The sequence below is a fragment of the Poecile atricapillus genome, chromosome 3, assembly GCF_030490865.1.
Source record: "Poecile atricapillus isolate bPoeAtr1 chromosome 3, bPoeAtr1.hap1, whole genome shotgun sequence".
Lineage (NCBI taxonomy): Eukaryota > Metazoa > Chordata > Aves > Passeriformes > Paridae > Poecile > Poecile atricapillus.
Window position 1 is genome coordinate 46,517,118 of NC_081251.1, and position 21,975 is coordinate 46,539,092.

General features: G+C 40.4%; 2 protein-coding genes across 3 annotated transcripts; both read left to right on the forward strand.

Moving 5' to 3' along the window:
* Nucleotides 1-887: 887 nt before the first annotated feature.
* Nucleotides 888-7,527, forward strand: GTF3C6 (general transcription factor IIIC subunit 6). Of its 2 annotated transcripts, none has more exons than XM_058835634.1 (6): nucleotides 888-1,226; nucleotides 2,168-2,248; nucleotides 4,488-4,551; nucleotides 5,093-5,137; nucleotides 5,269-5,379; nucleotides 6,892-7,527. In XM_058835634.1, the coding sequence occupies exons 1-6, from the start codon at nucleotides 1,155-1,157 to the stop codon at nucleotides 7,188-7,190; spliced, it is 672 nt and encodes a 223-aa protein (XP_058691617.1). In that variant the 5' UTR covers nucleotides 888-1,154; the 3' UTR covers nucleotides 7,191-7,527. The 2 variants fall into 2 exon arrangements, with proteins under 2 accessions (XP_058691617.1, XP_058691616.1); XM_058835633.1 differs by having other exon boundaries at nucleotides 890-1,226; nucleotides 5,266-5,379.
* A 1,883-nt stretch (nucleotides 7,528-9,410) lies between these two features.
* RPF2 (ribosome production factor 2 homolog) lies at nucleotides 9,411-20,306 on the forward strand. Its single transcript, XM_058835632.1, has 10 exons — nucleotides 9,411-9,537; nucleotides 10,653-10,785; nucleotides 11,591-11,628; nucleotides 11,905-11,944; nucleotides 13,752-13,833; nucleotides 13,925-14,001; nucleotides 14,315-14,414; nucleotides 18,470-18,572; nucleotides 19,446-19,590; nucleotides 19,899-20,306. Exons 1-10 carry the CDS (start codon nucleotides 9,515-9,517, stop codon nucleotides 20,076-20,078), a joined length of 921 nt encoding a protein of 306 aa, XP_058691615.1. The 5' UTR covers nucleotides 9,411-9,514; the 3' UTR covers nucleotides 20,079-20,306.
* The last annotated feature ends 1,669 nt before the right edge of the window (nucleotides 20,307-21,975 follow it).

A 21,975-nucleotide genomic window follows, 5' to 3' on the forward strand; every position in this document is an offset into this window, starting at 1 on the left:
AGTGATGTCCAGGTGTTAGAAAGACAAATTACTGGTTGGTAGAATTGGTAGAAAAAGAACAGCTTTAGGGCCTGACAGGTTTCAGTGATCTCACACCCAGACGGAGGTTAACAAAGTTGGAAAAATAAGGATGTGCCACTGACAGCTGACACAAAGAATGCAGAATTTATGAGCCACAAGGACACTGGGCAGAACCCCCAGGATGAGGAAGAAACTAATAAACCTCACCCAACAACGGTGCTGAATCAACTCTGACTGGGTGAAAGGTAATCCTGCAGGGGGAGATCCCGACCACCGACTCACAGATCATTGACCCAAAAACCCATCGGCCCAAAAGAGAAACACTATGGGACTGATTAGCACGAGAAGTGAGAGAATCATTAACCAACAGAAGATAGAACAGTAATTAATACGAGAACCATGAAACTTGTAGTTAGTGAACTCTAATTCCTCTTTGCTGAAATGTATAAATAGCAGAAGGTTTTGATAGTTCTTGGGCTTGATTTGTGGAATTCCACTGGGCACCCAGGCTTAAAGAACTCTGAAATAAAATACTCCACGTGTCTTTCCTCATGGGTGTAATTATTCGCTTATATTGTAATTATTGTTGCACACTGGGAAACAAATACGATTTTTGTGAACAACATCCTGCACTTATAAATTAAGACATTATCTCAGAAACCCTGGTCAGAAGGATGTATTTGCTGGGGTATGTTTGAATCTGTCAAGGTAACTAGAAAGCGTCATGCAAAGTGACGAGTGGTAGAAACTAACAGCAAATTTTATTACGTAATAAAAGCTTTCTAAACTAATGATCTGTACCAGAAGCAGGACATTAATTACTCGTGTTAATAACGTGGCTGGTAGCCCTTTTATTTTGGAAGAAAAGATTAAAAAAAGAAAAATAAAGGGTGGGGGAAGGATGATATTTTAAGGATTCCCATTTTCCAGCACCACATCTGAGATTCAAGAAATACTCGCAGAGCGGTCGGCAGTGCCAAAAAGCAGCTCGTGTTTGCGTTTCCCGGCGCGGAGCTGAGCCCGGGCCCGCCCGCCGCGGCTCTGAGGGAGGGGCAGGGCCGCTCCTCTCTAAGATGGCGGCGCGGGCCCCACGTGGTGCGCGCTGAGGCGGACGCGGGGCGGGCGCTGGCGACATGGCGGCGGCGGCGGCGGCGGCGGGCGGCGAGGGCGGGAGGAGCGACGGTGCGGAGGAGGACGAGGTGGAGGTTGGTGGATGCCGATACCGAGGCGCCCCCCAGCCCCGGGGGAAGGGTCCGGCCCCCCTCGGGGCGTGGCCCGGTCCCGCTCCGCCTGGCCGGCGGGGCAGACAGGGAGAGGGGCCGGCCGCGGGCCGAGCGCGTTTCACTGGGGCTGGCGGGTTTCTCGGTCCCCACAGCGGTCCCGTCGCCAGAGCTGCGTGGTTCTGGCTGTTCTCGGGCTTCCCGGAAAACGGCGTGGTCAGAGAGAGAATTTACAGATTCTGTTGTTTCCTATTGCCATAAAATCACAGAATCAGAGGAGGGTTTGGGTTGCAAGGGCCTTTAAAAACCATCTGGTTCCAAACCCCTGCCATGGACACTTTCCACTAGACCAGGTTGCTTAAAGCCTCATCCAGCCTAGTCTTGAACACTTCCAGGGATGGGGCATCCACAGATTCTCTGGGCAATCTGTTCCATTGCGCCCTCTCCCCCAGTAAAAAAAATTACTTTCAACAATGAAAGTTTCAATATCTAATTTAAACCCACTCTCGATTTAAATCTTTTACCTCTTGTCCTATCACTATCACACGGGCCTTTGTAAAAAGTCCCTCTCCAGCTCTCTTGTAGGCCGTCTTTAGGTGCTGGAAGGTGCTGTAGGGTCTCCCCAGAGCCATAATACTCATTTTTCAAGGGTGAAAAAAAGTGCTCCCCCACTGCTCACTAAGAAGAAAAGACCAGGAAATTCAGGCGTGAAACAGGTGTCTTATGGCATAGTGGGTCACTACATTTCCCTGGGTATTATGGGAGGTCTGTCTCTTGACAAAATGCAGCATAAACTCCAGTTTGGGATCTGTTTATCCTGAAAGACTGTGTCTTTGTATGCTGATCTTACTGGTGTAGATTGCTTTCTGGGGAGCCTTTTTTCCCCCCTGAGTTATGTTATAGCTGTGCATTTTCTTTTCTTGTAGGAGCAACTGGTCATGGTCGAGCTATCAGGAATTATTGATTCAGACTTCTTAGAAAAATGTGAAAACAAGTGCAAGATTTTGGTGAGTGATTACAGCACAATAGGAAAGGGGTAAGTTATTACTGATGTGAACAAGGGACTGAGGCTCCTTCTAAATTTCTTGACGTTGATAAGATTAGTTCAAATCGTTGATAGATAATTATGTGTGCTGTACTTGGCTGCATGTTGTGGGCTCCCTTTTAGAAACAGCGTAAAATTTTTGAATATATTATTGCATAAATATAAGGAAACTTTTTCAGAAGTATATATAAGCTTGGACAAGTATTTCCTCTGATTTCAAGTTCTAAGTTAGTTTTTTTTAAATTATGTATTTCACACATTAAAAAAAATTGTTAATCACACTTCTTCAAATAACTGGAATACAGCAGACAGATTGACACTGTATTTACAATGGGGCTTTTTTGCAGATGTGTCCTGGCAAGTTCAAGTCTTGTAAAGGATAACTGGGTATTAAGCATTTGGTAAACAATTTTGGATGTTGTTTGCATCACCGTAAAGTTATTGTAGGACTCTAGTTTCCCTCTCCCATTCCTTTGAGGTTTTTAATCACTATCTGTAAAGGACAGATTTTATTTGCCCTTCAAAACCTATGTAGACTATGAGAACTGTATAGATAGTACAAGTACTACTGATTTGCAAATGCTTTCTGAAAGTAGGACTTTATTATAGGCTGAAAAGATGGAAAAGAACATCCGAGTGTGCCACTGATCACAATATATATGAGTGGTAAAGTCAATTCTGAATGGACCAGAAGTAGAAATACAATCAAAATTCATAAAATATTCATCTTTGGATGGATATGTGTTTATAAACTGGTTTCCTTCCTTGATCCGATCTAATTCTCTTGAAATTTGTTATATGTATCATTCATACTGATGGCTGAATGTCTACAGACACTGCAAGTACTGCTGGCGGGGTTGTTTTCAATGTTGTCCTTTGAGGTTCCCTCGTAATGTTACTAGTAAAAGGTTAAAGTGTCCATACTATGTCCTGCTTGTATCCACGTCTGCTTGAGTTCACTCCATGGAGTGAGCATTCTTGAGGCTATTCGTAAGGGACAACTGTTGATAAGACTAATTAGAGTGCCTGCTCTGTGTTACTGTTTAGCAAGTTTATGGTGGTAACATAAGGGGAAGACGGTCTCCACGTCTGTGTAGTTCACAAAGGAATGCAAATCAGCCAAAGAAATAAGTTTTTTAATGTAAAATCCTTATCATGCTATTGCTTAGTACAGCTGTGTTATTATTTTATTTTTTGTAGGGAAAAAAAAAAACCATCAAATTATGTTCTATATGTTAGCTTAATGTTATTGGTGTTCTCAGTTTATGCAGAAGAAAGACAATCCCAGAACTTAAGTCTTGTTGATCTTGTACTTTTGAAACACAGAATATCCAAGAGGAAAATTGCACAAATTCATATTAACATGTGTTGTTCTGTGTTTTATGCAATTTACCACATAATGACTTATCTTCAAAACTTTTAGTATGTGCTTGTCTTCATGTCCTGAAAAGTTCTGATGTTCACAAGGTACTATTCACAGTCATTGTGCCTTAATTAGTGTGTTCTGTTCAGACATTGTTTTTTATCAAAATGCAGTATATAGGTATATCTTATATAAGAAAAATTGGATGCTGGGCTGTGTATTTGGAAAAGCTGTGCCCTAGAGGAAGGGAATGAACCGATAGCAGTACTTCCTTACTCTTCCACTCATTGTTTAAAAAAATAAAATAGCAACAATTTCCAGCTCCTTCACATTATAGACACACAGCAGTCACAGAAGCTTCCGTGACCCTGCAGTGGCACTTTGGGTGCTGATGTAATGCTGGACTTCTTCACCCTGCATGTTTTCCAGTTTGAAAGTTATTACACTTTCTAGAACTTGTATTATTTGAAGCTTAGAAGATGACATCATCTTCATGCAAACACTTAGATTTTTTTTTCATTTGAAATGGAGGTTACATTAATTTCCTAAAGGAAATAATAGCACTTTAACTTATATAGAGTGTTGGCTTCAGTTTGATCTAAATTTATTATAATATACTAGAGCAATTTCTATACAGTTCTCTACTAGGTTTTGTTATGATAACTAAAAGAGTATTATCTGGTATTTTTTTGTATTTAATATACTTAAAAGAACATGTATGATGAGGAATTGATATAATCTGGATTCTGCTACATCTGTCTTTGCTGGTCATACAGTGAGAAATTCACCTGAGCAAATAAAGTCCTGACATTATGCAATTTTATCCTTCTTTACATAGGGAATAGAGACAGAGAGGCCCATTTTACAAGTGGACAGATATGTATTTGCAGGAGAATATGAAGGTAGGAAAACTTACATGAATACAATCTCTCCCTTTCCACATGACCCAAGGAACTTTCTTACTATCAGGTGGTTTTACTGCAATTGGTCCTGTGAGAGGCTGAAGTTGTGGGTGGTTGTATAACACCATGTAGAGCAGCAGCAGTCTGAGTTCACTGCTGAATTAACCATGCATCCATGGTACTTTCCAGGTTAAGTATGTCTGGAAGCTGACTCTGTGGTGTACCAGCTAGTATTACTGCAGACAGAGCTGTGGGATATAAAATGCCTTAAAGTTCTGTTGTCTCCTGTGTAAGCAGGACTGACACGTTGTGCAATCTGTAGTTCTCTCATTTTCCCTGTGGTGACAACACTGGTCTGGGATCCTCCCTTGTAGTGACTTCCAATGGCTGTGATACTCCTGCCTGTTCCTGAGTTCTTTACCAGTGCTGCACCTCTGTGAGGGGCTGGAAGTCAGAACATTCCCACAGCTGGGCCTGTGGGCACATTATCTGCAGCTGATATAAATAAGTCTCTAAAATTTTCTCACTTTCTTTTTCGTAGATACCTTGGGAACCTGTGTGGTTTTTGAAGAAAACACAGAGCAAGGTAAGTGCTGTGATTTGATTCTGTTTCAGTAGCTGGGGAGGTTAAAAATGTTTATCTTGTTTCAGTTTCTAGTGGAATTCACTACAACAGTTGGGGTTTGGGTATTGTTTTTTCTCGTCTCTTCTTAGTAGATGCAGAAGGCAACCAAAAAGTACAGCTGAAATACAAGTGCCACACAGTGAAGAAGTTGAACATGACACGGACCCTTCTGACAGAAAAGAAGGAAGGAGAAGAGAATGTTGGTGAGTGATTCTACTCTTATGCGTGTGGACATGAGTGGATTATGCTTGGGAGCATCGGCCTTTATCAAATGTTTGATTCAAGAGCACGCAGGAAGTTAAAGGAACTTTCTTCTGTAGGCACCACATGCATATATTTAAATTAAAAAATTAAATACATTTCTGACCAGCGCTGCCTCCAGAAATGGCTATTAGGAGATCACTGCAAGGAAGAGTAAGAGCAGGGCAAACATATGCTGATGCTCCCTAGTACGTCCTTCTTTCATCTAAAAGTTTTAAAATCAGAGGTGCTGTTGAGTTAGTTCTTAGTTGATTTTTTTTTTCCTGCCTCCGTCATTTTTTCTAATGACTTTCTGAGTCTCTGTAATTGTTGAAAAGAACTGAATTGCACTTACTGACTTTACAGTTGAATGGGAATTAATTTAAATTACTTGCAAAGACATACCTATAGACCATTTATAAAGATTTTCATTCTGTAGGCAGAAGTTAGGGTTCATATGTTTGCTTTATTTATTTTTTTTCGTACAAAAGTCAGTACTTTTACAGAGTCAAACACTGAGTATCCTACTATATAGAGCACTATTCATTAGAGCTCTCCTACTGCTTTTAGCTGCTTTTTTTCACTCAAGTCAGTGTTACTGCTTCATATTTTAAGAATATATAGCCGTTTTACCTTAAATATGTGCAGTCAGATGGACACTGGCCATAGGAGGTATAAAATGAGATGTCATCTAGAATCTTACCAAACACCAGCTTTCTTATCAACACCATGTACCACTTCTGTCTATAGAATTAATTGTTTAATATTAAACTGAAACTATTATTGTGATAGTATAGGTAATATTAAATTGAGACTAGAGAGTATTTTGCTTAATACAACGGCCTTTTTTATTCTGGAGCAGCAATACTGATGCTAAGTACTGAAAAACACTTTGTTTCTGTACTGTGACAGGAATTTAACTTGTGCATACAAAGTAACTACAACATCTTGTGAAGTGACAACATGTACTGCGTAAAAAGCAAAATGGGAGTGGAATCCCATTTCTATTTGGGGTTGGTTTCAACCTGTTGTCCCAACTTGTTGTTACACCCATGTTAAAGAGAGTGCAAGAACTTGTGTCCTATCTCTGTTGTCATTACCTATTGCCAGAAGGTCTATTATTTAGGTGAACATATATTCAATTCTCTTCATTGCATTTGTGAAATATTTTCTCTGCATTTTGATTCAAGTAATTTTAAGAGCCTAAGGGTGGCATCAGACACCTAAATACAACAGGAACTGCCATACTGGATGGGAGGAAAGATCTTTTTAGTCCTGTGTGGTATTTTCTGACTATGAAAAAATAAATGGGTATGTGAAAAGTAATAGGAGGGGCATGCACATCTTTCTGTTTGAAGTGGTTCTTTTAGTTAGATCTTGGTCAGCCTCAGCCTTAATAAAAGTGAACTTAAACTAAGAAAAAAACTGCTGTTAACTGTTTTTGTCTCTAATAGAATTTTCCTTCTTTACATCAGGTGGAGTAGAGTGGTTGCAGATCAAGGACAGAGATTTTTCCTACAGCAGGCCTAATATGATTTGCAGTTTTCTGCCTGAAAAGGATGATTCTGAGGAGTCAGCTCAGGCCCAAGATAAATTGACTGAAGAGTCAGAGGGAGAGGTGAGCGGCAAAGGAAATTCTAACATGAACTGTGACCTGGAAAAGCAGCACACCTTGGAAATAGATGCCCCTAATCCTCTGCCTGACAGCTCTGCGTCTGGGGCAAAGGAAACTCCTTCTGGGGATGCTGCCTTAGCGGAGGATGTACCTCCATGATATTAACTCTGATGTTTTCAGGATTTCTACATGGAATTAATGGGCCAACTTTTATAAGCTGTGACATGGTTTCCACCTTATCTGAGAAATGAATAGTGGAAAAACAGACATGATGTTCTTGTGCATTGCTTTTGTGTTTGAATTATAGTGAGAAGGGCTTAAGTGTTTTTTAAAATTACTGACTGGAAATGAATGTATCCCTACCTCAAAACTGAACAAATGGAAATGGTTACATAATTAAAAGAAAGTCCTACCTTAAAAAAATGTTGCTGTATTGTACAGTCTGAATCATTTTGTAAAAATAAAGAAATTTCATTGTTTAAAATAAAGTCCTGAAATTTTCAAGTATACCTTCACCTTGTGTGTCATATTCAGCTGCACACTCTATCTGCTCTTGTGCTGCAGTTACTGAAAGAAAACAAATCAAATAAGTGTGACTGTTTGAATACTCATCAAATTGCTTAGTTTAGATTCTCTCTAGCGTCCTTTGTCTCCTTGATAGAGTTTAGAAATCTTTCATGTTGGAAGAGACTTTAGGAGGTCTCTCATCTAGCTTCCTATGTAAAATAGGATCAACACTGAAATTCAGGGCGAGTTCGTCAGGGCTTTGTCCATTCAAGTCTTGAAAGCCCCTGCAAAGTTGTCAGCAAATGAAATTCAGGTCTTAAAGAGTCATCTGTCATGCTGCTTCTCCCATTTTCTGTATAATATAATGCATATTATACAAAAGGAAGTGTGGTCACTCTGTTTTTCCTCACAGTAACTTCTTGGCTCTAATCTTCCTCTCTGGCATTTTTCTGAAGAGTTTTATAGTTTTATACTTAAGAGCCTGTACCCATATGCATCAGTGGTTCCCAGATTAGTCCATGTGACCGTACTGTGGTGCCTAGCTAGTCTGTGGGTTGATAGTGCTACATCATTTATACTGCCACACACTGTTCTATATCACATTTGAGTGTGTGGTGCACTTGGGTTAATGTTTTCAAAAGCACAACAATTTTAAAACATAAAACATTTTCTCCCTGACTATTCTTCTTTCCTACCTTTCTGTGCCTCCCTCAAAGCAGTGTAACTGATGGGAACACCTAATTAATTCCAGCATAATTATGTAATACTTTAATTAGTAATGATCAGAGGAGGAGCTCACCCACAGTGTTGTTCACAGCACAGCATCAATAAAGAGAAGTCATTAAAATGGCAACAGTTTTGAACCACCAATCCCATTATTCTCTTTTTCTTTTTCTTTTTCTTTTTTTTTTTTTTTTTTTTTTCTGTGTAGAAGCAACTTGAATCCTAGGGAAAAGGGAAGCAGGGAGAGGAGGAAAAGAGAACATGTCCTGTGTGCCTCCAGCCTGGGTGTGGATCTTTCATATGGAAGTGTTGTTGCATTTGAGGTTTAAGGGAGACCGCACAGCCATCCCTCTGGATTTAACTGCAACGATGGAAGTTTAAAAACATCATCGTTCACACTTGATTTGTGTTGTGCTGATAGACAGAGGACAATTATAACTGGAATAACGATCCCGGGAACACGCCGGCTCTTGAGTGCCGGAGGAAGGGTTTGCAGTGCGCTTGGTGGCAGCTGAGCCTCCTGCAGAGAGGGCTCTCGCTGTGGCTGCTTCAGCCATTGAGAGCAGAGAGGCGCTTCAAGAGTCTGTTCTCCGTCAGGATGCAGACACAAAAACTCTTCCATGTGTTGTTAAATGGTTGCTTAGTCTGGCACTATGTATGTGAAGTATGTTCCGTATGTACAAGGAGTATTCCAACAGAATCGGTTTCTGGCCTTCTCAGCCTTTTCCTTCAGCGTTACACTGAAGCTGTTCTTTGTTCTGGTTCATCTGGTAATCAGTAGTATCATTTGAAAACATTTTATGTATATCATACACGATGAGCACCTGAATAATATTGGGATTTTTAATATTTTAAATGTTATTTCTAATGGTCGAGCTTTTGTTTCAACTATTATTAACCCTAGATTTTGCAACCATACAACCTCTGGGTGAAGAACCTTTTCCTGATATCCAACCCTCCCCTGACACAACTTCAGGCCATTCCCTCGGGTCCTGGCACTGTTCCCCAAAGAGATCGGCGTCTGTCCCTCCTCATCCCCTCAGGAGGAAGTCGTAGGTTGCCATGATGTCTCCTCTCAGCCTCCTCTGCTCCAGGCGGAGCAGCCCAAGCGCCCTCAGCCCGACCCTCGGCCGCGGGGGACTCTGAGCGGAGCCGGCAGCGCGCCCGCGCATGCGCCGCGCCCCGCCCCGCGCTCCCGGCGGATGTGACGCGGCCGGCGGCTCCCGCACATCCTCTCGCACGTGAGGGCAGCGATGGACGCGCTGGACCGCGTCGTGTGAGTGTGCGGGGGGACCCCGCGCTGGGAAACGTGAGCGGGAGGCTGCAGTGGGGGAGCCAGCAGAGAGAAAAGCCTGATGGGAAACGTGCGGGAAAGAGGAAACTGAGCGCTGCCGTCTTTTTAGTGGTGGCCAAACAGCCCTTACTCAGTTGGTAGCTTAAAATAACCGCGGTGAACAGCTGGTGTTGAATTTGTGTGTTTCCGTACACCTGAGAGAATTCTTTTAATTTCTGAAGTTTCAGGGGTGCCCAGCAACAGCATGGGGAGCAATTGCCATAAACTAAAAGACAAGAAATCTCACCTCAGCATGAGGAGGAACTTCTTTAAATGAGGCACTGTTCCAGGGCACTGGAACAGTCTGCCCAGGGAGATCCTGGACTGTCCCTCTCTTGAGACAGTCCAAACCCACCTGGACACATTCCTGTGTCACCTGCTCCAGGTGACCCTGCCTTGGCAGGGGGGTTGGACTCTATGATCCCCAGAGATCCGTTCCACCCCTGACGATGCTGTAATACCGCTGTGTGGGGGCGGGGGATATTGTTTGTTATAAAGAAAACAATAAAATTAATGCTTTACTGAGAAGATTATCCTGTGGAGAACTGTAATTCCTAAGCCACGTACCTACTGACGTGTATAAGGTCCGTGTCCCTGCAAAGGCTACGGTATTTCACCTGGATAATGCCCAGCATGCATCTCTGGTTCCTGACAACAGATAGATGTGCTGTACCTCTGCTTTTATCTTGAGGGCCCTTGGTGGTCTTGAAGGAACTTTGTTTTCTTCTCATAAACTAGTTTCTGGCTTGTTGAGGGAGCTGGTATGAGGGGAATCCTTCAGCCTGGCAGTAGGCTGAGAATTCTAGCATAACTTGAGCTTTAAATTAGCAGAAACCGAAAAGCACAAGTCTGTAAAATCACTTTTCCTAATTTGGGGGGACAGAGAGGAAGAGGAATGGCAGTAAAAACCTTAGGGCTCTTGGCAAGGATTGTAAATTCTGCAGGTTTGGATTAGTTTGAATACAGTTTATTCCACTTCTTGTTTGGCTTCGCTGTTTTCAGTAGTGTCAAGTCTTGTTACATACATTAAGCTTTTAACTTTTAATTTATTGTTACAGAAAGCCTAAAACTAAGAGAGCAAAAAGATTTCTTGAGAAGAGAGAACCCAAGCTAAATGAAAATACAAAGAATGCTATGCTCATAAAAGGAGGAAATGCAAATTTAACAGTGGCCGAAGTGCTTAAAGACATTGTAAGTTTTTGGACACAGCATGCGACCTTCCTCTCTCTTTCTTACGATTTGCTGTCTCTGCTGCACTATCAGTATTTTCATACTGTCCCTGTACCCCAAATCTCAGAATGACCTGTACTACAAAGGTACCATTACCTGCTTCTTAATGGAGATTGTTTTCTTCCAACTTCTTCTTTGCCAGAAGTTTTGACCTTGCTCCCTTATTTTTTCACAATTGTTTAGTATATAAGATGAAGTGTTGCCAAGTCTGTTTGGCAACAAGAAGATTAAGAGGATTAGATGCAGAACTGGGACTGTATCATACAGCTAAGTTATATCCCAGAATCCTGTAAGCTGACTGTGTGTATTGATAGGGAGCTTTCAGCCTCTCCTAAAACTAAGTTACCAATCTTGTCTCCTAACTCCATAGCTCAAAATATCTCTTCCTACACTCATTTTTCTCTTTGCTTTGTTGTTTTCCTATTCTTTTATGTTTCTTATAATCAAGTTGTTGTTCTCTCCCTGTTTTTCCTTATGCCCCTTAGAAGCAGAGGGATTGCATTCATTACATGGCTTTGATTTCAGCTGTTTCTAAGTCAATTTTTTATTTCTCAGTTTCTACAAATGATTTCTTGTGCAATTAATTTGGAAACAGGATTGTCACCAGCTTGAAGGGTATTACTGTGAGCAGGCCTTTTGAGGTACCTTCATCTAGCCTGCTCTGCATAGTTACTGTTTCACCTGATCCTGTAAATTGTTGGGTTGTAAAAATGACAGTGCTGTGCATGTTTTAGAGATGACATGTGTTAAACTTTCTGTTTTGCAGTATGCGGTGAAGAAGCCATTTGCTGTACTGTATAAAAGGTAAGTAGTGGTAGTAGTGATGGTGGTGTTGGGCAGTTTATGCCCCAGCATACAGGAAATGTGGAGGAAAGTATTTGGAATGGCAAAGATAGCACTAAGGCATTCCTGGCAGTAGTAATAGGACTTGTGATTTGAACTCAAACTGAGCCTTTACTGCTGGAGTTTCTGGTAGAATGCAAAACATTTTATGATCAGAGAATTAAGAATAAGTGGCTATCTGGGCTTGTTATTTTTGTTTTTGCTTTTAGCTTGGTTTTTTTTTTTTCCTTCTGTCAGGAAAAATATTACCAGGCCTTTTGAGGACCAAACATCATTGGTAAGTATAAACAATGTTTTCTCTTACAACAATTTTGAGCAGGCTATCCTTTTGTGCCAAAAACCATCAGGAAAGAAGAATAGCCTGTCTGAATAGACCTTTGGCTGGACCTTAGGGCTAAAAAGAGAGTATATCACTTTTGGAAGAGGCAGGCCACTCAGGAGGACCACAAAAATGTTGTGAGGGTATGCGGGGAGAAAATTAGAAGGGCCCAAGCCCAACTAGAACTTAATCTGGTTACTGCCATAAAAGACAATAAAAAATGTTTTTGCAATTACACCACCAACCCAGCCCAAAGCGAGGGCTAAAGAGAATCTCCATCCTTTACTGAAGGTAGAGGGAAACACAGGGAGAAAGGATGAGGAAAATGCTGAAGTACTTAATGCCTTCTTTGCCTCAGTCTATAATAGCAGCACAAGTTGCTCTCTGGGTATCCTGAGCTGGAAGACAGGGAGCAGAATGAAGCCCCCTTAATGCAGGAAGAAATGGTTGGTGACCTGCTACACCACTTACATACATCTGTGGGGCTCCATGGGATCCATCAAGGGGTGCTTAGGGAGCTGGTGGAAAAGCTCACCAAGCACCTTTCAATCATTTAGCAGCAGTTCTGGCTGACTGGCAAGAGGCATTTTTTTAAAAAGGCCAATTTTGCAGTGTATGTGTTGTTGCAGTATATGCAGGGCACATTCAAAGCATTTGAGTTTTTTACATCTTGTTAATAAAATACACAGCTCTTAGAGAGTGTGCAGATAACACACAGTGGTTAACAGAGCTGTATGAGCACGTGTTTTAAGGGGAGTGCCCTCTGGTTGGTTCTTGGCCTGTCTAGAGGCAGCATTTTTCAGGGATCTGGTGGCGAACCTCGATGCTGAGCTGTGTGATTTGTAAATGCAATTAATTCAGCCTCTCCAAGTGTCTCTATGACCTCCTAGAGGGGCAGAGGTGCAATGTCCTCTCTGAGCTGCTATTGCAGGGGTGGGAGATGAAGTGTCCTGTCCTTCACAGCTGCCAAGTGCAGGTATATACTTGTGAGAAGCCCTTGGTAAATTTTGTGTGTGTGTGCATCATGGAGCTTCTGTTGATAAACAAGATGAGCAGCTGCCTTGAGAGGCAGAAGTGTATAAAAAGATTTTGGAGCTGGACATTGTTAGAAAGAACTGCTGTAACATTGCCTCTGGACATCGTACCATAATAGGTTTTCTAATCTTTTCTTCCTGGAGAAAAGATCTCTGTGATAGTCACCACTGGCTTGGTTTTAGGTAGTATCTTAGTCTCAAGTAATAAATGGACATGAAGTTGCTCTGTAGTATGACACTTGTGCCAAGTGCAGGTGTTGTTTGACTTCTGTTCAGGGAATTAACTGGTTGTTCAGAGGCTGCCAGGCAAAGCCAGTATGCTGCATAAAGTTTAGTTGGGAAATTACAATGAAACATTACAGTGGCAGCCAGCTTGCCAGTACTTACTTGTCAGGCAAGAAGTGGCTGAAAGTATCTTGTGTAAAACCAAATAATCAGGAATTACAAGAAAGGTTATTACAGATAAAATGGCAAGAAAAAGTTGCCTGATTTGTATTCTAAAATGCAATGGTAAATAAAAATAGAAATTATTTTAATCTTGAATCCAGCTGTCAGTTTTAGTGTAAGTGCTGAAAAACATTCATGACCTGCTCAAAACTTTTCTGGTAAGTGCAGTTGCTCTTCTCGTTAAGCAGCTCCCAAACTCATGTGTTTGTGCCATATGCCTTTGCAGAGTATTTTAAACCCTGTGAACTGCAACTCAAAAGTTTGATTCTTTTCTTCAATTGCAGGAGTTTTTTTCCAAGAAATCAGACTGTTCTCTGTTTCTCTTTGGCTCTCATAACAAGAAGCGACCTAACAACCTGATAATAGGTAATAAGTCTCACTTGGGTTTTTATTGGAATGATAGATATAGTTTTCAGTGAATATTTAAATAGCTGGATTGACTTTTTTACCCTCATAGGTCGCATGTTTGACTACCACGTGCTAGACATGATTGAACTGGGCATTGAGAAGTTTGTATCCCTAAAGGAGATCAAGGTAAGGAATTGCTAATTCAATATTACAATGACACCTACTGGTGGATTTTTTTTTGCAATTTTTTCTGTGCCCTGAATTAAGTTGTTTAGAAGAAATGTTTCATGCAGTATATGAAGACTGGTAATTTGTGTACTCCAGAATGTTAATTTTATGCTCTGCTTTTTAATTTAGTTTGGTTGTTCTAGTCTGTCCCTATTGACCACAGGTCACAGCAGGTTTTTCTTTCAGTGTTGAATGGCTGGCCAGCTATTAAATCAATGATATGTTCCCTAACTGTCTGAATTTCTGTTGTTTTAAAATTCTTATTCCACAGAACAGTAAGTGTCCTGAAGGGACAAAACCTATGTTGATATTTGCTGGTGATGCATTTGATGTGAATGAAGAATACAGAAGACTGAAGAGCCTTCTTATTGGTCAGTATTTTGATTATTTGGGCAGTAGGATTGCATGGATCTGTAGTAATATGATCTGTTGGGAAAAGCTAGTTTGTCAATAAATGCTTGCTTATGTTCAGCGCAGAAGGAAAACAAGAATGAGCACTTGTAGGTTTCATGTCATATAAAATTAAAGTTAGCTAATCATGATTATTACTTTTAAAGGGAGGAAAAAAGAATGTCCTGAAAGACTCTGAAAATGAAACCTCATCACTAGAGTTCATTACTTCGATTGTGAGAAAATATAATTTTCCAAAATGTCTTGGCCTTATAATTGTACTGGGTTGTCACTTTTCTAACAAAAGAATGTCTTGAATTATTTAAATAGAAATCAGTGGATTAAGTTCAGAAAGTGGGATGTTTTTGCTTACAGAAAAGCCAAATCAGTCTAATTCAGCTTCTGCTTTTGTAATGCAAGCATTTTTTTGTTGGAAATTCCACCGATTCTAGCAAGCGTGCCATTGCTTAGGATACTTGGAGAGATCAGGTGCAGTAAAAATCAGCTGTAGATAAGTTGTGCCCTAACTTTAAGGTAGACTTGGAGCCTTCAAACTGGCATGGCGTTTTTTGATATCTTAAAGTTGGAGGCTCTGGAAGATAAAGCACATTAGCTTTATAGAAGCTATATGTAGACATAGAAGTTTTAGGATATTGTGACTAGATCTAGTAAGTAGGGCAGAGTGATTTTTCTTTTTAATAGTTTTCCTGAAAGTAGATTTTACTTTAGACTTCTTTTTAAGTTCTGGTAAAATACTGAACCTGGGCCAATAAATAACTGAAGTTCTTTCAGTTCCATTCTTGGGTTTCTAGGTAAACAGGTAAATGATTGATCTTTAGAAACAGACCCTGAAAATGAGGGTTTTTTTCCTTAGTTTTATTCCTTAAAGCAAGATGTTTCATCTGGAATGAGACTGAAAAGGGAGCAGGAGAGGAGTAAATTTTCAGCCTCTCAATACAGCTGATTGGTTCTTGCGGGTGGATGAAAGGGTGGTAACTGAGCTTATACATCTTTGAAGATGGCTGAATATGAAGATAAGTGAGTTTTACTGCTGTGTGTATCACTGTAAATGAGTATTTACACAGGAAGCAGGTGCATTTTTTAAAGTGTATCTTGTTCAGGCATCTGCACAATGATGGGCATCCAGATGTGCTCAAGCACCCCATGATCAGATTGCTGAAATGGAAGACATGCATAGTAAGATAACGGCCAAATAACTGAATAGTGCTTCTTGTTTCTCTTAATGTTTGCCTGTCCTTTCTCCTCTCCTATTTATTAGCCATTAATGACTTGGCAGTCAAATGTACTCCACACCCAATCTTCTTGAACGTATGCTATGTATTCCAGGTCTTAATTGTTCTGCTGAGTTCTGTGAAATACCCAGATGCAAAACAATAGACAAAGAAAAAGGTTAAGGAGAGCAAAGGCTTGAAGGTATCACTAACAAATTAAAATAATTTGGGTATTAATCTGACCTGCTTCAAAACTGCCCTTTACCAATAAGGAAGAAGTGATTTGTTCCATTTCTGCAAAAGATGGTACCTTTATGCTGCTACTCTTGCTGAGAAAGATAGAAGAATGGCTTAATAATAACAGCCACAATCTTTTGTTGCTGTACCAGTATTGTTTGGATCCCAGAGGGAGCATCAGATAGCTGACAGTTTCTTGTTGCCAAAGCAGTGTGATGCCAGTGATGCTGAGGAACAACCAAGATTTCATTTGCTTTTGTGATATCAAAAGGGCTTGTGCATGTTTGGACAATCATCTTACAGCAGTTTCTTGGTAAAATTAAGGGCAAGGGTGAATTATTGTCTTTGTGGTAACCAAATGCTATGGTCTTGTTAAACTGTGAAGTGGAAGAAGCTGTTTAGGAGAAATAAATGACAAATGCATTTTCTTTGGAGACCTGGAAGACAAAGACATCCCACTTTTTCTCTTCTGGTTTTAATTGCTCTCCAACGTGGTACTGTAGTTCATTTAAATGATGTAAGTCTTGGAATGCATTTAATGAAATTCTAATAATTTTTTATGCCTGTATCTATAAGATATTTCAACTCTTAAAACACTGCCTGCTTGTTGATAGTTGTTTTATTGCATGTCTATTTTATCCTAAAAGTGGCCAAGCCACTGTAGAGCTTGCACTTTCTAAAATGTTGGTTTGCAGATCTCTGCAATTTTAGATTGGCTGTCACCTTGATCTTCAAACAGCCTTCCTCACACAGTCTCTTTTTGTGTGTTTGAAAAGATTTGAGGGCTTTTTCTGGCCAGGAAAGGGGATGGCTGGGAAAGGTTGAAACTGCACTCACCCTAACCAAAGCTACATAGAATACAGTGTTACCAGCTCTTGGATACAAGCAATACAGAAAGAGTTACATTCTAAAATCCATTAGGAATTTAATCTGGAAATAGAAAGGTCCTGAAAAGCTCTCTGTAGGAAAGAGTAAATTAGACTTTGTGGAAACATGTTTGAGGACAAGGGGTAGAGAGAGCTAGGAATGGAAAGAAAGCAAGTCTCTAGTCCAACCAAAGCAAGAGATGTAAATTAAGAGTATGTTAAAAAAACTTCAACTCTCTGGGTGTACTGAAGTGTAAGATTTCTGCAGCTGTTCAGTGTTGCCAGGAAACAAATTCCTGACCACCTGCATTTATTGGAAGAGATCATCCTGTGGGTAAAAAGATGTATGATGCCACAGGAAAATATGAAAGGGAGGTGTTGCCAATAAAACCACTATGAATGTAAGCTTGTGTACCTGCAGAGAACTAATTGAAGGGAAAAAAAATATGCTACAAACGAACAAAATGTTTCATTTGCAACTTTTCCTCTAACTACAAGTTAGACTTGAAGTAAGAGTATTTAATTGACCAAGAAAGTTTCCTGGGCTGACTCCATCTGGTATTTGCCAGCCAAACTTTCACCAAAGTTTGGTGATACTCTTGCAAAAAGGTAGTGAAGGAAAAGACAAGTAGCCAAGGGACCTGAAAACAGGACAGAGCAGAAAAGAGTGATGTGTTTTGCATCTGTTAGCAGTTCTCCTATGTTTCAGCAGTACCCTGTCATGTTTATTAGCACACCTTGTTCCCTTGGTCAAGGTCACATTCTTTCTCCACCCTCTGCATATGTTGGACAGATTGCTGTGCTCAATGCAGGCTCTCTGATTGCACAGTATATTTTCATAACCTGATATAAGAACCTTGCTAGAGGTGGCTCATTTTGTATTTAACCTGTATTCAGTGTTCTCATTGCAAACTGGGCAAGTATTTGAAGTGTCTTATTTTCATAGATGTGTTGCTTATTAATAGAGAAAACATTAGGCATAATGAAAAATACTGCTTTACCTAGAGGACAGAAGTGCCTTGTGAAGAAGATATGAAAGAAATTATGTATATAAACTTTTTCCCAATGTCAGAGAGAGAAAATGTAGCTAAGAGTAGACAAGGTGCAGTTTTGATCTGCTGTGTAGTAGTTTTGATCCCTCTTTCTAGTGTTCCAAATCTGGCTGTAATAAAGGTCTTAAGTATTAGGTTTGAATGATGTCTTTAAACAGATACCTGAGGAAGTGGCTTCTCTGTACTGATCTGTGTTTGTCTGACCATTGACTGGCCTAAACACCAAATAAGATAATTTTTTCCCCTGATTTTAGAGATGAATATTTGAAAGAATAGGCAATGCAATTATTTGCATTAGCTCAATAACACTAAGTTACTGCTCTGAAAGTGTATTTGCTCTTTTCCATGCACTTACATGTAGGAAGTATGTATATAGGTAGCCTATATATTGCTACCAAATTATCTCTGGGAAGTCACTGTGTTCCTCTCAGAATATCCACACACATTTGCACACCAGTGCACACTAACATGTGCAATGTTAAATTTCTGTCCTGTGTGTTGGCCAGGCTGCAGTTATAAGTAGTGGCTATTTAATGAGATTCCTATTTCAAAAAGGGCCCACATCACATCACCAATCTGTTACAGGCATCTGTTGGTTTTGTTTTCAGCCAAGAAACCTGGCATTTATTCCTTTTAAATACTCTCTCAGATTTCTTCAGAGGTCCCACTGTGCCCAGTATTCGTCTGGCTGGTTTAGAGTATGTTCTGCATTTCACAGCTGTAGATGGGAAAATTTACATGAGAAGCTACAAGTGAGTATGTGTTTTATCTATTTGCCTGGGTTTTGGTACACTTGTCAACTTTAATCTGTAGTTGTGAAATTGAACTGATGAGCTGCATTTAGAACATGCAATGTGTAGAGATGCTCCACTGTAATTTGTAGAGCAGAAGGAAAACACTTGAGCCCTAGGTCTGCTGTCTCCTTCCTTGTTGAGCTCCTCCTGGCTCAGAGGATTGCTCTTCCAAGTGGTTCGGTTAGCAAGGTGGTGTGAATTAACTTAGTGAATTCTGTGTACTGTGTTAGACTTGATAGACTGAGTCTGTTCTCAGGCTGATTTCTATGACTCTCCTTACTTAGGTGTTTGCCTGGGAACAACAGGGGATAGGCTGCAGAGAGAGATGCACAAGGGAAACCAGGAAAGGCAAGACAAGGAAATCTTTCTTGTTGCATTGGTATTCACCCTCACAGTCACTCCCTGTCTTGAACCAAAACACTTGCTTGAAGAAGTGCTCAGGTTATTTTGCTGTAAATGATAGTGAATATTTTTCATGTCTAATAATACCCAGGGTGCTGTTTTGAATTTGAAAAGTGATATGGCTTTCAGGGTACTGGGGCTGAGTTTTAAAAGTGATACTGATTATACTGGTCTTGTTAAAAAAAATAATAAATTACATTAGCCAGGTCATATTTTGGATGTGTTCAAATGTGTTGTAATGGGACAATGGACGATGGGACAGTTTAATTAAAAGTTGTTATTGATGGATGCCTTTCCCAATGATAGAGTTAGTGGTAGGAGTTGATTTAATAGTATTTTGAACTGCAGGATTGAACCTGTTCTTAAGAAAGATGAATAAATCTCTAGCACAGGGGGCAATGTTGATTTTGGTTGGTTTTCTCCCCCTAGAGTGCTTCTGAAGAAATCTGGCTGTAAAATACCCAGAATTGAACTGGAAGAGATGGGACCTTCATTAGATCTGGTTATGAGGAGGACACATTTAGCCTCAGATGACCTTTATAAGCTGTCTTTGAAACAGCCGAAAGGCCTGAAGGTATGTACCTTGGAAAGGGCATCGCTTTCAGATCTCTCTGTGATGAAGAGCAAAGGCTGAAATATTACTTGTTGTGTATTTGACCAGAGCTTACTTTCCTCGAGGCCATCTGACATTCCTGGGGCCACAGCACTTCTGTGCTGCTCAGCTGGCATCCAGACTCTCCTCTGGAAGCACACAGAACACACAGCACAAATCTTAGTCTCTAAACTCCAGCCAATATATGAGGCCTTGCTTTCGGGCACTTGATTCTCACCAGAGCTCCTGGGATTGTACTCAGAAATATTAACATTATTCTTCCCTTGCAGCCTAAGAAGAAAAAGAATATCTCCCACGATGTGTTTGGTACAACTTATGGTCGAATCCACATGCAAAAACAAGATCTTAGTAAACTGCAGACACGGAAAGTGAAAGGCTTAAAAAAGAGGCCAGCAGAGAAGTCAGCTGAAGATGGTGGAACTACTCCCAAAAAGTCAAAGTCAGCTTGACAATCTGGGACAGCTTTGAAAACTCTTTGTACTTTCAAATTTAGAATATGTGTTGTAATATAAATTGTCAGACATAAAAGATTGAGCTGCTTTGCTCTTTGGTTTTGTAACAAAAAACCTTTTTAAACATTTGTCATTTTAAAGAGAACATTGGGGTATTGAGCTTTAACATGGAGCTTGGCTATTTAAAATAGAAAAAATAGGATATAACTTTCTTAGTTTTCCAAAGCTGAGTGTTTGTTTCTTTATATTAGCAATATATGGGAGGTGATTAATTTCCTGACAGTTTCACAAAGTGGATTGGAAGGTACTTCAAAGATCATCTGGTTCCAACCCCTTTGCCATGAGGAGGAACACCTTCTACTAGACCAGGTTGCTCAAGGTCCCATCCAACCTGGTCTTGAACACTTCCAGGGATGGGGCATCCCCAGCTTCTCTGGGCAACTTGTTCCAGTGCCTCACACCCACACATGGAAGAATTTCTTCCTAATATCCCCCATGTTTTGTGCTTTTAGTATAAAGGCATTTAAATTGTGTCTCCAGTGAAGCAACTTGCTGGTGGGAGAGGCTTAAATTCCTCTGTGCTGCCCTTCAGGTGCTCTCCTGTTGACCTGCAATGCCTCTCCAGGCTTTGGGCATCTCTTGCTGGTATCAAACTGATCAGAGTGGGATGGATTGAGGTTCCCTTCCCCCAGAAATTTGAGTTTTATTGCTGTTTTGTTGGGTGCCCTTGATCAGTCAGTTCTTACACCTTCTGTGCAGGACCAGAGCAATGAATGTGCATAATATAGACAACTTCTCTGTTCATTTATTGTTTATGTGTTTCAGATTTTGCACAACTGCAACACTCAATAAACTTTAAAACATTTTCTAAAATGTGAGCTTGCTACATGTGTGATGGCTGAGCTTTGCTTCTATTTCACCAGGCCCTGCTTTACACTGGCAGAAGTGGGAGTGCTTAAGGTGTTTTTACAGTGTTCATCACCATGGTAACAAAGTACTTGATATTTACTTTAGGCATAAATGAAACCTTTACAGGTTGAATTTCAATCTTTGCTGCTTGATTTGTGCCTAGAATGGAAGTATGTGAAGTACTAAAGGTCCATTTTTCAGATATTTTTTTCTTCTTTCCCTGCTTTCTTCCCAAGTTCGTGCTCATGAGTTTGTGCAGACTCAGCTTTAAGGGGTTTAAGAGTTTAATAAGACTTTAGTGTGATGTTCTGTTCTGAAACACATTGAAAAACCTAGTTTTTTAAATTCTGTTTGTCTTTTTGGAAGCTGTTTCTCTGCCCTTTAAGCATAATTTTTGTAGAAGTGTACACACATTATGAACACAGCAAGCTTGCTCATCCTACTTATGTTTTTAGTACTTTTCTTGCTAGTTTTCTAATCAGCTGAAGTGTCACATCAGAAATAGGTGGTTTGTTATTTTCAATTGTCTTCTGCATCCTGGATGGAAGCTGTTGGGCAGCTTTGCTTTCTATTGAGAAGACCCCCGAGCTGTTCACCACTCTTCACAGAAGTAATTGTGAATGCCAGTTTATTTCTATCTTTAGCACACTTTTATAGGGTTCTACAGGGTCTGCGAGCAGAACAAGCTACTATTGGCTAACACACACAGTTTACATTTTTTCTCTTACACACAGGGATATTGTTTTACTTTACTCTCTCTTCTGCATGAAGGTTTCAAGGACTTTGGCCCTTAATATCACGACTTAGTTCAAAGGCTGGTTTGTGCATACAGGCCTTTACTAATATATAAAATATAGCAACAAATCCCCCTTTCTCTTTTGCACAAACCAGGCTTTGGATAAGATAACATACAACTTAGACTGTCATCCCAATTAACATTATAAGTAAAGTCCATCCCCCCTCTAGCATAAGAGACCTCAACCAT